The sequence below is a fragment of the Pseudonaja textilis genome, chromosome 2 (genome assembly GCF_049901715.1).
Source record: "Pseudonaja textilis isolate UNSWEBS1 chromosome 2, rPseTex1.2, whole genome shotgun sequence".
NCBI lineage: Eukaryota > Metazoa > Chordata > Lepidosauria > Squamata > Elapidae > Pseudonaja > Pseudonaja textilis.
The window spans coordinates 77,187,137-77,202,152 of NC_141991.1; the positions used below are offsets into that span (position 1 = coordinate 77,187,137).

At 36.3% G+C, this 15,016-nt stretch overlaps 1 protein-coding gene across 1 annotated transcript in view; it reads right to left on the bottom strand.

The window, feature by feature from the left end:
• Positions 1-2,882: 2,882 nt before the first annotated feature.
• TGFBI (transforming growth factor beta induced) overlaps positions 2,883-15,016 on the bottom strand; it is a 41,993-nt gene continuing 29,859 nt past the window's right edge. The window contains exons 12-17 of the mRNA XM_026696518.2: positions 14,547-14,677; positions 12,402-12,526; positions 10,884-10,986; positions 8,598-8,677; positions 7,358-7,382; positions 2,883-4,256 (exon numbers count right to left, since the gene is read on the bottom strand). Coding sequence (XP_026552303.1) covers positions 4,216-4,256; positions 7,358-7,382; positions 8,598-8,677; positions 10,884-10,986; positions 12,402-12,526; positions 14,547-14,677 — 505 coding nt within the window. The 3' untranslated portion in view covers positions 2,883-4,215. The remainder of the gene's footprint in view (positions 4,257-7,357; positions 7,383-8,597; positions 8,678-10,883; positions 10,987-12,401; positions 12,527-14,546; positions 14,678-15,016) is intronic.

Consider the following 15,016-nt stretch of genomic DNA (forward strand, 5'->3'; position numbering starts at 1 on the left):
CTATTTGTATCTGGCCTCTCTTCCATGAACTCAAAACAGCATACACAGAACTTTCTCCTCCAGCATTCCCTCACAGCAACCCATGTGTAAGTAGATTGGGCTGAAAATGTGACTGGCTTAAAGTCACCCAGCAAACATCTATGCTTCCAGAGTGAACTAAATAATATTGCCTTACTTTATTGAAAAGGAATGTAATGATTTCATGATCAGTAGTCGCAAAGATGATTGTATTCTGAGCTGATAGAAGAATAAAGTTTCAGGCCTTTTTCAGATATATAAATACTTGTTCCTTTTTCAAAAGTCCTTCTTTCAGTTCCCCATTTGCCTTCATAATAGCTGTGCACTGAATTTTGTCCTGCTAGATCTTTTTGTGGTTTCTTGAGTCTGGATGAGGCAACAAGGCTTTTCATTCCAATTGTACAGCAAAGGACTTTGGCAATCCTGCTTTTGGACAACAACCTTGCCCAACTGGCTATTGCTATCCTGACATTTTTTGGTGTTTAAAGGTCTATTTACCCATTTGTGCGTTTGTTTTCTAAATTACTTAATTGCACATCTGTTTTGTGGTTTACATAGAATAATTATAGTCTCTAGTTCACTTATTTTTTGTGGAAGAAAACTCAAGTAAAACATCTAGAAGTAGCTGTAGAGTTCACTATTTACATTTATCTTGAAAGAAATTTTGCTATACATTTTAGCTTAAGCTGACTGGTGTTAAAACTTCAGGTGAGGAGAAAGGCATTTGAGTGTTTCTCAGAAGATAGAGAAGAAATTAGTTCATGGCCCAAATTACATGTCAAAATGAACGATTCACTTTTACATATAGATAGTGCCAGGTCATCTTCAATCAAGAAAAAGCAATGGATATCATCGGATACTGGTATGCCACCGGGCTGTAATAATAAAGAAATGAGTCATCCTATATTAAGTAAGGAAATCATTGTCCTGAGAAATGATCCATTCCTCTCTTATCAATGGAGTTAAGAAAAAGTAATGTCAACCTGCACCTGAGGCTGGTTGAACAAGGTTCAGGAGGACAGCATTCACATTTAGCAAGACAATTGTATTGCCTTAAAAAGGTTATTAAAAAAACTAGTTCAGGTCAAGTATTAGAAGAGGTACTGAAATTTGGGCCAAGACACCTAAAAATAAAAATGGGGCCACTGGTATTTATTTTGAGAAAATACGTCCCTCATGATTACTATTTTTCAGTTTGATTCATCTCATAAAGTTGTTGTTAGTGTAATATAAAGGGGAAACCTTGAGCTCCTTGTGATAGAATTATGATGCTTATGAAATTATTTGACAAACCAGCAATTTTATTCCATGCTATAATTCCAAAGTTCCCCCCCAAAAGTAGGAAATGTATAATTCTCTAGATTTCTTTGAATTCTAATCACTATCAACCTCAAAGAGGGCAGCCAGTTATTAGAAATACAGGAACTTTGGACTTAAGCAATAACTGCAGTGTAGAATCCACAGATGTTTCCCCCTTATTCTAAATATATCAGTACACCAAAATGAAGAATGTGAAGCCTATATGTGGAGCTTCTTCCTAGCACCAACCTATTATTTTTCTAGTATTCACATGTAAATTCACTTGCTTGACTCTGTCTACAGAAAAACATGAGTTCTGTGGATCAAAACTTCCTTAAGTACAAATTCAATTTCTTTCAAAAACCATGGGGGTTAGCACATACTTCTAAAAAACTTTATGTTGGAATCATCTGTCATAATTGTGAAGCTTACAACCAACCACAACCACACTGCCAAGAAAATTACATGGCTGTGTCCAAAGACTGAATCTGACTTGAAAGAAACTTTACCTTATCTATTTAAGTTGAAACTCAAATTTTATTACAGATTGATTGTTTACTTCAAGGTTTTTATGAGGGAGAACTCCATGGCTTTTTTAAATGTGAGGATGTATTTTCACATGTGGGAAGAACAAAGGGGATGAAAGTTAGAACCATATGTGTAAACCAAAGTTAATCAACAGCACTGGTCAAACTATGCCTTGCATCATGCAACGTTCTTAATTGGAGAAAATATGTAGCTCAGAGTTGAACTGTGGAGTCCTTGGTGATCTCTGAGCTTGGTTGTTTTCCTTGCATGGATTATGTTACTTGGTTGTCTGCAGGCAAAACAACCAAGCTCATCGAGCGCTAAAATTCCCTGATATCAATAATGAATGATTTTTTTAAAAAAAGGTTAGAATGAAGAATTACATGGAAGATTTTCAAAGCACAGGGAAGAAGTTAAAATAGATTCTTGCTAAAGTACTTATTTTATTTTATTTTATTTTATTTTATGCATTACTATTACTATTAATCCTCCCTTCCTTTCACCCATCTCCTCCCACTTATGACTGTATGACCGTAATTTTGCTGCTTGTATCCTAACAATTTATATTGACTGTTTCCTAATATGATTTGATTGCTTATTGTACCCTATGACTTTTATTAAGTGTTGTACCTGATGATTCTTGACTCTTGACGAATGTATCTTTTCTTTTATGTACACTGAGAGCATATTCACCAAGACAAATTCCTTGTGTGTCCTATCACACTTGGCCAATAAAGAATTCTACTCTATTCTACTCTACTCTACTCTACTCTACTCTACTCTACTCTACTCTACTCTATTCTGGTTATCATACAGTACAAGATTATAGATCATTTTTTAGAAAGCTCATGTCAACATATGCAATACCTTGTACTTGCCCAAGTGGCTTTGGACAACAGCCTCTCGCATGACATCGCAAAAACCTTTTGAATTCTAAACACTTTTTAAAAGAGTGGTTGTTTTGTCAGATCTGGAGATGGTACACTATGAGAGAGCAGAAAGTAACCCAGATTTGGATTGTCACTGACAGAGCCACATTCAATTGACAAAATTCAATTTTACTTTGCATAAAATATGTATATACAAATTCCAAGTTATTGCAATTGAGAAGAAAAGGGTAATGATTATCATCGCAAAGTTTCAGGCTTCCTTTTAAAAACATATCTAGAGCTGAAAATTCAAACGATCCCTTGGAACTGCACAAAAAGGGTCATTGGCATCCTCTGCCACAGTCAATGGCAAAACATTTATGAAAAGTGTGTAAGTTATGTAAGACGAAACCCATGAGTTGTACATCATCATGTCATAATGCACATTCTGACATTTTCCCCCTCTTGCCTCTCCCCCCTCTCCAGACACCTATGAGAAAGGTCAAATTATAGGGCTGTGAAGATTGTGAGCCTCAAAGCAGAAATAGAGATAGAATCTTAAACTCAAAGTTTATTCTACAATATTTTTTTAAAAAAAAGAGTGCAATTTTAAAAAGAGCATTACAATTGAAAAATTCCTAATATGTAAAGAGAAAGTAATGATTCTGCCAGTATACAGTAAATGTACATGAAGGCTCTCTGACTCTATCCAAAAATATTCCTTGACAAAACCATATAGAAGCAAAATCTTATTGTTTGAACCTTACAAAAAATTGACCATCCCATTGGACTTGAGAATATAAAAATAGTTTAGGCTCTTGATCTCTAGCAATTGTTTTAGCAGTGAAAATGAAAATATAGTTTAAGGGATTGCAATTTGGTCTACAGACAGAATATAGACAAACAAAATGGAAGCCAACCTGAGAATTATTTAGACTAAGAGTGCTCAATGTCTTCATTTACTGCAGCTAAAGTCCAAATAAATCATTAAAAAAATAATTTATGGAAGAAACCTATTCAATGGAAGAGAGCAAGGTTATATACATAAGATCTAAGGCACTGACACTAGCTAACAAATTCCATCAGAAGATACAGGAAAGCTGTTCCTTTGAGAACTAGGGCAACTTTTGTCCAGTGAAGTAGAATCCATTGGACTAAACTGTTTAATGGGTGAGCTAAGCATATGACACCCGGTTCTCTTTCTTGGTACACCCTACAATACTAGGGGTTTTTCTTTGCTTAAGCTCATATGACTTAAATAATTTTGGAATAGATAGTTGCTAAATTATCCTACTATTAGGACAAAGTAATCTTATAAAGTGATGGCTGTGTCTGGCTATATGGCTTTTATTTTCTTTATTTCACTTCAAAAAGAAGATCACCTTTGCATACATTCCACCTACATGGCGGTGTTTTGTTTTGATTAAATTTAGGCTTTGCTTTCCACAGTAAAAATCAACTGAATCCTTGACTGTGCTTGACATGTAGATTGCTGTTCACTTTAATGTTTCATCCTGGCTAATAATCTGGAATACACAGGAGCTGGAAAATAAAACAAAAGGGTGGGGGGAGAAGAACCAGCTTTAAAACACAAGTCATGTTATTTGATCTCTCACAGAAATTTGCACTAAAATTAAAATCAGTATTCAGGTATTGTCTCTGTTCCAGGCTAATTGATACTCCAGAGGCAATGGGTCAGAACTCCTAAAATTCTCTTTAACTGTAGACTATGTTGCTAAGAGCATGTAAGGGGCTATGAGGATAACCTTGAGGGAGACAGGAGGAATTGCCCTGAGCCTAGACAACAGCCTGATAAACAAAATCTGAGTGAAAAGGAAAGCTAAAGATAGAATGAGATCTTACAAAGGACAAAACCACCCCCACAGCCCAGATAACAGGAATTTAAAAGGCAGGGAGGGAAGTACAGTCAGACTTAAAGATTCTGTTACTATAACCTTATAATACAAGTAGTATTAGTATTTATAATGTGAGTTTCCTTGTCTGGACTACCTTGAAGAGTTAAGGGGGCATATAAAAATTGTGAGTTTACAATAATTTGCTTTCTATTAGTCTAGTTTGTCTACAGTCTATTTGGAAAACTATTCAGCTATAATGATGTCCAGTGATCAACAGAATGTTCATCGATCCACATTTTAGATCAGGTTTAGACATGGAGCAGAATTAGGAAGAAATATAATGACAGAATCAATTATACTCACTACAGAGTGCAAGTGAGGGGGGAAATGTATGGGTTTTTTTAAAATCTTCTAAGTGAGTTTAGAGCTGGTCTCCTTGATGTGGTAATTTTTAAACAGATTTTTAAATAGCAATGTTAATAATAATATACATGCTAAATAATATACATGCTAAATAATATACATGCTAAAACTTCTTGTTGCCTTTTATGAAAATGCATCTGAAAGGGATATTTTTTTTCCTCCATCAAGACAGTGGAGTATTCAAAATAGGACATTTATTTTATTTAATTATTGATAGTATTTATAACTTGCCCCAATCCCAAAAGACTCTGGGCGATATCTACATTTAACAAAACAACATTACAGGACAAGTTATCGAGTCAATAGGTATGATAAGAGCAATGGAAGCTTTGCTAAAAGAATATAGCTTATATTTGTTTACTGAAAGCTTGTTATTGACACTTGGGGAGCAGAAAAAAGATTTCCAAGGATGAGAGGCTACCTGTGAAGGCTGCTGTCCAATCCATCTTCTGTGTCCTTGTGGGCATGGGGAAGACATTGTGTGTGTGTTTGTGTAAGAGAGAAAGTGTCTATGGAGATTCTCAGTCATCCAAGACGTGATTTTCCCAAAGGTGCTTTTTCAAGAGGCAACTGAAAAAGCCTTTCGGGTTTTTTCTTTTGAGCTGAAGAAGCTTCTTGGATGAGAAATGAAACGTCTTCAAAAAAAAAAAAATCAGAAAGTCCAGTTGCCTCTTGATAAAGCACTTTTGGGTAAGAGAGAAAGAGATAAAGGAAAAGAGTGCTTTAAGAAGAGCATTATATTAGCTTAGCTTTTATGGTTGTATTGTGTTTTCTGATTTAACATAATTCTGAGCAGACTGAAGACTACTAAACTCTTTCAAATAAGAGTTTAAGAAAGGTGTAGTAGCCATAGGCTGAAATAACATAATCCATTTTGCTATTTAACAATTCTACCCTTTCATTCAGATACATTGCTAAATCAAGTTTACTCTTAGGTTCTGGCAGACGAAAGAAACAAATTTGTTAAGATTTTGGATAAGGAGAATCTCATCACTGAATGACAATGAAAATTAAGACTAACGATTAAGTCATATAGACAATTAATTTATAGATTTTTACAGTCTATAGTCTATTTTTATAAATTATGACAAACAACTATTTTGGAACTTGGGTAATGCACTCTATATCTGCTGTCTTGGGACACTACAATCATTTGCAGGTTGACTCAGATATTTATGCCAGTGTGATATGATCATGACAGGCCTTTGCCTTATCTTTCCTTGGCTATATTTGCCAAGTTGTATTTGACAAAAAGAGAATTAATAGTATATTGGCTCCTTAAAGCAAAATTATACAACACAAGCTAATGTCGAGATTCTTAACAATATTACTTCTTGCTGATTGCACTAGAGGTAAAAGTATGTATGTATTCCTGTGTGTGTAAAGATTATGCAAGACTGTAAAGAAGATCCATGTTGAACCAGACTGAAGGTGAATTTAGTCCAGCTTCTGTCTTCACAATGACCAGGTAAATAGCAATAGCAATACCACTTAGACTTATATACCACTTCACTGTGCTTTACAGCCCTCTCTAAGCCATTTATAGAGTCAGCATATTGCCTCCACCCATCAGTTGGGTCCTCAACTTACTGACCTCAGAAGAATGGAAGACTGAGTCGGCAGTAAGCAGAAGTAGCCTGCAGTACTTCATTTTAACCACTGCGCCATCACGGCCCTTTCATGCAAAATAATGCCTCTGACAAGAACATAAATTGGATAAAATAACACAGTCCTACTTAGGCTTCCTAGCACATGAATTTGAGACCATTCAGCTCTGATAGAGTTATTATTTTGCTTAGGCATCCATTCATTATCTTCCATCAACTTACAAGTTGAAATATAAAATCATCTCAATCAATGCCCCTTCCTTCCTACATATGTACACTATTTATAAATACAGCTGAATTTTGGACTGCCATGTGCCAATATGTCTCGGAAATTATTGCACATCTCAATTTAAGGCTAATGCAGGTTCAGTAAATGCTCTGGTGTTGTATACAAAAGGATTTATGCTGTTACAGAGATGGCAACTTCTTGGCCCAGTGTTTCTCAGGGAGTCTTGTGAGCTAAAACCCAGTCCAGTCATTTCTTAGATTTCCATCCGGCTGCACAGTTAATAGCTATAAGCATTGTTGTACAAATTATTGTTGTATAAACTCTGATTATTATTTTTTTAAATGAAAAATATGTGTTGAGGTATTGTGACACAGACCGCATTTTAGCCATAAGTTTTTTGTTTTGTTGTCACTTCAGAAACATAGGTTTTGTTTTCCATTCCCCTGAGGATGCTTGCACTTGTATATCCAAGAAGAAAGTCCATAATCTTATTTCATATTATTAAAGAAGGCAAAATATGTCACATACCGAGCCGAGCATCCCTTAGCGAAATCTGTCAGGAACAAAAGGGAAAAACATCATTGAGCAAATAGAGGTCCAAACCCAGAGAAAGTCAGGCAGTATCTGTGTGCCTTTCAAAGACATCATTTCTTGCTGTCCTCTTAACTCAAAACAATTTCAGACTGTTAGGAAAACTTTCAGAGACGCTCTGGGCTACACAAAGCTTCCATTAGAAAAGAATTCTTGCAGAAGAACAGAGCATCCAGGGGGATATTTTGGATTACAGGCTACGTAGCCCTTGCAAGTAAGGTTGGAAAATATTTAATTGAAATGTTAGCCTGCTACAATCCAGCAATTCTCAGAAGCGTAGTAATGTAAAACATCCATGGCACAGTTAGTAATCAGTATATAATAAAGTAATTAAAAGGATTACAGGCTATCTCTAAAACCAGTTCCTGTAATTTTCTTCAACAAACAAAGCTCTCTGAAATAATTTGGCTTAACTGACTTCTGGTGGGCAGGAAGTGACCCAGTAAATCTGATTGCCCAGGAAATACTTGGACACTACAATGGCTCTACTCAGCAAAACTCCTTCCTCAGCCTCAACACTCCAATGTTGGAAAGCAGGCCAATTCATATCTCGGGGTTGTCACAGGGAAGACAGAAGGAGAAAGCATTAGCCTATGAAAAGTGAGATATAAATCTAGCAAGAGACAAATAGGCTGGATGGTTTTGTCAATGGCTACAATGACCTTCTGATCTAAGGAAGCCAGTTCACTTACAAGTTTAAGACTGAGATTGTAGATAAAGACTAAAGCAGATAGGCACCAGGATATTTCTTAAACATGAAAGTTGACTGGATGTCTTTGGGCCAGTTACTCTCCAACAGCTCAGCCTACCTCACAGGTTTGTTTTTGTGGGGCAATCAAAAGGAGAAAGGATCATTTAGGTATGTTGAAGAAAAATAATAAAGGTGGGATCTGAATAAATAATCTAATTATAATTATATATGTTGAGCCTGTTCAGGAAATACTTTCCAGCCTAGTTTTTTGTATGCAGAAAGATTAAAACTGAATCTGGATTTTGCACAACTCTTTCTGATTCTCTCACAATGCATGTGTTTGTGAGTGTGAGGGTGTATGTGTGGACACACAAATGAGGGAATTGCATTTATTGGTTTTATCGGGGAAAAAATGCCTTGATCAAATAACTGTAAATCAAATGACAATTTTAGAAAAATATATAATGATTTAAGCATTATATATACCTTGGATAATGCAGAAGCATGCTTGAAGATTTCCAGAGAAGGATCTGCAGGATCATCGCTTCTTTCATTATGCTTAGAAGCTGAAAGGACAACATTCAAATATATTAAAAAAAAAAAACCTGTATTCTCTAATTCACAAATCAGAACTCTTTATTTTATTGTATTTTATTATTTTATTATAATATTTTTCTTTGGAATTTATGCAATGTGCAGTGTTGACCAATACATATTTTTACAATAAAATTAATGGAAACCTGGCAAAAAAAAATTCAATAGTATTCTGGATCAGTACCCTGTCCAGATTAGGAAACACCTAAATAGTCCACACAGATTACATAATAGCTGCACCCTGATGTCCGTTTTTTAACAGTGTTTCTGAATCAGTCACTGGTCCACTCAGCAAGGCCTACCATAATAACAATTTGTTCCCAAGGTTTCAGCTGGAAGTCTTATCCAGATGTATCCTGCTGATTTGGGACAGATAGAAAAGGCAGATAACTATTTCCTAACCCGATGCCTATCCTTCAGAGGAAGCTACAATTCCTTTAGTGTCAGCCTCTTGGCTGCAGAAAGTTGTAATTCCCAATATTGTAGAGTTGATTTTCATTAGTGAACATAAATATGATCACTCTGTTCAAGAATTTGGGTTTTTTAATCTATTTTTTTCAACCAAATGAAAGGTTTGCAGCTGTAACCTCCAGCTTGAAGGAGTATCAAAAGGTGCTGGCAGTTTTGAGGGCAGGAAAAGGGATTGTCACAAAGTAGATAAGAGTAACATTAGAGTTTGAATAGCAAATAATATTTTTTTACAAGTTAACCCCTGATCTTTTTGTTGCTCCTCTTCTCCATCAAACATGTACAGGACCCACAAATCAGCAGAGGTACATAACTAAAGCCACATTAGAATCCATATGGAATAAGCTAACAAGCCAAGCAGAGAGTTTTCAAGAATGAGTTTGCTAAAGGCCATTCTGAAAACAGATAAAGTATACAAAAGTGCTTTGGGAGAGAGGAGGATCGCCGATAAGCTGCATGGAATGGCTTTGTGTGATTCCCAGTAAAAGTGCCTGATCAAAGGAAAGGTTACTCTTTCTTTTTCTAATCAACTAATTTCTGTCTGGCAAGAGTGTTTGTTTCAAATAAGGCTGCAGGAATGGGTGCAGATAATGTATGAAACCAACTTGAGCAAATCACTTGCTTGTAAACTTTTGTATGCACCCTGTGATCAAACAGTTTTAGAGACCTCTTCAGCTGTTGTTTTGCAGTGAATTGGGGTTAAGAAAGGGTTCCCCAAGCTTGATTGTCCTTTTTGAAGAACGATGGATGTAGTTTCCGAGCAACTCCTGCGTGGGATTCCAGGCTCAGGAGCTTACATTTGAAAGCCTCGTACTAGTCTCAACCTTAGCACCCAATGTGTGACAGCAGAGACAGATTTCCATGTGTAAGGATGTTATCATGAATTGTTCTTCTGATCCACATGGAAGAGATTCCAAGAAGCAGATAGAACCTGCCCACATTCCACCATATCCAGCCTCTATGGCAGGGGTGTCAAACTCAAGGCCCATGGTGGAGTGCTTAGATCTGGCCCATGGGGTCACCCTGGAAACTGCAAAGGACCAGCCTGTGGTGCCTCTGCCAGTGAAAACAGAGCACGGGAGGGCCACACACGGCCTCCTAGGCTCCGTTTTTGCTTGCAGAGGGCTAGCCAAACTAAAGAAAACAAAAACAAAAGGAGAAATGTTTCCCCTTTTGCATCTGAGCATCCAAGAAGGGACAGGAAAGGAGAAAGGGAAAGGGGACAGACCCACCCCCCGAGGTCAAACACAACCCTGATATGGCCCTCAATGAAATCGAATTTGACACTCCTGCTCTACAGCGACCAATACCAAAACAAGAGGCATCTCCATCCAATACTGACCTGGAGAATACCTCTGCGCATCTATGGAAGAATGTACAATTGTTGTCAAAGGAAATGATTCACCATATTTTGTGAACCCAGCTTTCCCTTTTTCCTCCCAAAGCACCAAGAATTATTTATTATTTTGCTCTGAGAAAGCCAGCACACACTTTAAAATGTATATGCTTTGTTTGCATGCCTTTTTTAAAAAAACAGATGCGTTAATTAAAGAGGAGGAACACCTGCTTGTTTCCTTCTGCGCAGGAAATGAACTTCCTTTCTACATAGGAATGTACTGGTGTTTATAATAATAGCGTGCCTTTAACTACTTAGGAAAGAGAAGCAAATCTAGGGCAAAATGTGTTCTGCTTGAACTCAAGCTGACCTACCTGGGGGTTGTAAGATACTATTGACTGCATAAATCACACCATTGGTGGCCATAATATCAGCTTCGGCAACAGGAATCCTGTTGATGTTTATTACGTGGTTTCTCTGAAGTAGAAAAGGTAGAGATAAATTGTCAAAGCATATGAAGAAATGAGATGACAGAACATAAACTAATTTGCAAAAATCTAATATATAAGTAGATTGTAATATTCATATAGGCAGGGGTGTTTTTTTTTTTAAATTAAGGTTGCTTCTGCTATTGACTGGTTTCGGATATTTTGTTCTCACAAATAAAAGCTGGAGCAGGCGATGTTTCAAAGAAGTACAGGGTCAGTTATATACATGTTTTTCTTTGCACAAATGCTGGGTGGGGTTGTGGAAGCTTGGCCGGAAGTAGGCACTCAGTGACAGAGCTCTCTGGGTGATTCTAGGCCAATCACGATCTATCAATAGAGGAGAATATTTGTAGCTCAGGGGTTGAAATGAGGGCTCCTTGGTGTTCTCTGAGCTTCATTGTTTTCTAGCAGATGTTTCATTACCCAATCTTACCTATAAGTGATGTTACCTCGTTTGGGTAATGAAATGTCTGGAAGGAAACAACCAAAAAGTCAGAGAACAGTAAAAACCTTTCAGTCACAGTCTCTTAGCCCAACTTAAGAAAATGAGAGGAAAAATATCACTGATCTTGCCTTGAGCTTTAATGGGAAAGGTAAGGTAAAACACAGTAATAATATTGTCTCAAGAAAAGTTCTGCTTTGCCACACCATTATAAACCCATTCTGAAGCCCTAGCCCAAACTGAGAAATGGAGTAAATTAGTGTTTATATAGTGTGCATGCACACACACACACCCATACACACACAAACCTTGATTGGGCTGTGGTAAATGCTACTTATAACTCATTGGTCTTTCTCTGTAAGGCAGATTCTGATTTTCAAGCCTCTGTCTTTGGCTAGGCCAATAAACTAATTAAAGGTTTTTATTGCTGAACTACTCTTTCTCAAACACAGAATTTACAAAAAACATTTAAAAGTGCAGAGCTGCTTAACATCTTTGCATTAGTATCACTAAAACTCACTTATCTGGAACTATGTGTGGGAGAGTCTTATTTTAGTTCCATCCTCCGTAACATACAAATAATTTTTTTTTCTAAACCTTATATAATCAGTGCAATATAAAAAATAGTTGTCATTCCCAACCAACCAGCAGGTCTTGCTTTGAGACTACATGGCAGAAAGAATGAAAACCGTGGAAGGGTAAATGAATGCTAATCTTGAATAATAAAGACAATGTCCACTGGGAAAAAAAACAGATTTTCCCCTAACATTAGACTTTAATAGTTTTACTTCCTAAGGCTCCATCTGGCAACCTCCAGTCTGCTAAATCCTAGTGGCCTTTAAAAAAAAAAATTAAAGGTGATATAAATTTAGTAGCTGTTCTTTAAACTGCATTCCGACAGATTGAGCTACAATAAAAAAATATCTTTTTTTAAAAAAGGGAGGGCAACATCATAAACTTACAGAGCTGACTTCCAGTTTATCACCCTGCAGAGACTTGATTCTTACAACAGCACCAACTGCTCCGCTCACTAAAATTTCATCCCCAATGTGGTACTTAAGGATGTTGGCAAGTTCTTTTGCATTACCTAGGACAGGAAGGAAAGGTAGGAGGAGACCAATCATATTTCAGGTTTATAGCTTATTTCCCATATTTCGTGGTAATTAAAAAACAAAACAAAATATCATATTGGCAGTGTTCATAAGCAAAGTATCAAAAGTGTTCCCTTTACATTAAACCAAGCAGCTGTTTCCCGTCTAGTATTTCTATCAAGATTCCCCTAGACAATCATAGCAATTCCTTCGACCTAATAAACTGTTTCACACTCTGCAGCTGGAGCACTTTGGGCAACAGCAGGAGGGATACAGTGCCCCAAACAGAAAGAAACACATTTATTCATGTTAGGTGCAAAAAGTGCAAAAAAAAGACTTGAATTTTGGGAATTCTATACAAGAGGCCAAACTGTCCTCTCTTTTTAGGTCAAATGCTAGTTTGGCGTAAACCTGCTTTGCCATTTTTTTTCTGTCCCATTGACATAATTAGCTGCTCTTCCTGTTCCTTGCATATTTTTAAATAAACGAGAATGGCAGTACATACTGACACTGAATCCTTACATCTGGTGTATAAAATTGCTTTTTGGCAAAAGTTTCTAAATGTGGCCAAAAATAGCTGGAAGATTGAGAGCAAACACTATTCTATATTTTTTAAGGGCAAAACTGAATCTCAAATGGAAGTCTAAAAAATAGATAATTCATTCCCCCTGGCCCAAAGACTGGTAGACATGGAACTACAATATATTTAGCATGAAAGAGCAGTATTTATCTTTGATCTCTGGGAAAATGTTGGGCTCAGAACTAATGATTGAATTATCTAATGTATAATTATTGAATTATCTGGGCATTGTGAATTTGAGGATAATGATGGTTTAGCTTTCCTAAAGATAAAATGTTGAGATCTTTAGATACAGAAACAATAAGAGGCAGGTATTTTACAATACCATCTATATCACATTCAAATTGCTAACATGTTTATCAGATTTTTGATACAGCCAGTCAGTCAAATCCAGGGGCCCCAACTCCACTCTAACTATCACATGGACAGTCAGAAATCTGTCATTCTATGGATCAGCTTGTTTCACAGAACTTTGCTCTCCACTTTCTATTTGTATTCTGTATTTTCCTACCTATGACTGATCACTTTCAGAAAGAGTAAGCTAAACATTTGCTTATAAAGCATAAGAACATTTTGACTGATCCTGGGATTTTTCAGCATCTCAACTGCTTATAGTAGCTACAAATCAATTACAAAGTATTTCTAAACAATAGAACAAATGTGCAGAATGCTGCTCTAGGAACTTACAAAGGATAGTCAGCGCTCATATGTTGATATCTGCTTTATTACAATGTCTCCAAACTAGTTTCAATAAATAAAATATAAATTCATATTATTTCAAACCCATAATTAAATATTCTCTGCACAAGCCTGAATGCTTCATTACTTGGAGAAAAGATGACTGAAATATTCATGTCTCCTGTCCTAATATGGCTTCATATTGATTATTTTCAAGTGACCATTTCAGCTAATGTGTATGATATTACTATATTGAACCTACACATTTTTGACCATATTATTATTGCTGGAAAATATCTGGATTGTGACTGGAATTTTGGATGACTTCACAATCAGCTGTGCATGTATAGTCTATGCTTCAGTGGGTGAATCAGTTCTATTAATGGATGTGGATCGGTTGCAGGAAAATCTTACTACATATATTCGTGAGTAATGGTAAAAATATAAGTTTTCTGGGTCATTATTTTAGTGGAGTTAGTAAAAGTGCACTTCTTTCTTGTGAGAAAATGGAAAAATACATAAGATATTATAAATTTAAATAAATACTAATGTAACAAAGGCTAATAGAGTACCAATTTGTAAAAGCATCAGTCTATGTTTTAGTCTAATAATATTTCTGTACACTATTTTTTCACTAGTATATCAAAGGGAAGCTGTGTATTTTTGAGGCTGAAACAAAATAAAATATTGGAAGTTTACTGGAAGGCTGAGAATAAGTAGTATAAATATAATTGATCAATAAGAACTTGGGAAGTTACCCATAAGTCTGTTTAGCTCCCTCTGAGGCATGGCTTGAAAAGCTTCATTTGTCGGTGCAAACACTGTGAAGGATCTTGGCCTATTCAGTGTTTCAGTTAGGCCTGCAGATTGGATGGCAGCCACCAGGGTACTGTAAAAAAAATCACAAATGAACAGAAATCCTTGGTTAAGAATTACAAGTTTCCAAAGGCAGTATAAAATATCACAGCTACAATGCAGTAGCCCCAATCTTTACATGAAGTTCCTGAGCAAGTGACTTATTCGTTCGTTTCAGAATTCACATACCTATAATAAATTGTTGAACTGGAGCAAAGTGATTAAGGAAAATTAGCAATGATTTTTAAGCTAAGACTTCCCGGCAGATTGGTTGTTTAATTTTTTGAGAAGCCTGGTGTACAGAGACTTTTATCTTTGCAGTTCACAAACTGCTTTCATTAGAACAAAAGCATCTTAGTGGCCTATCTGGCAA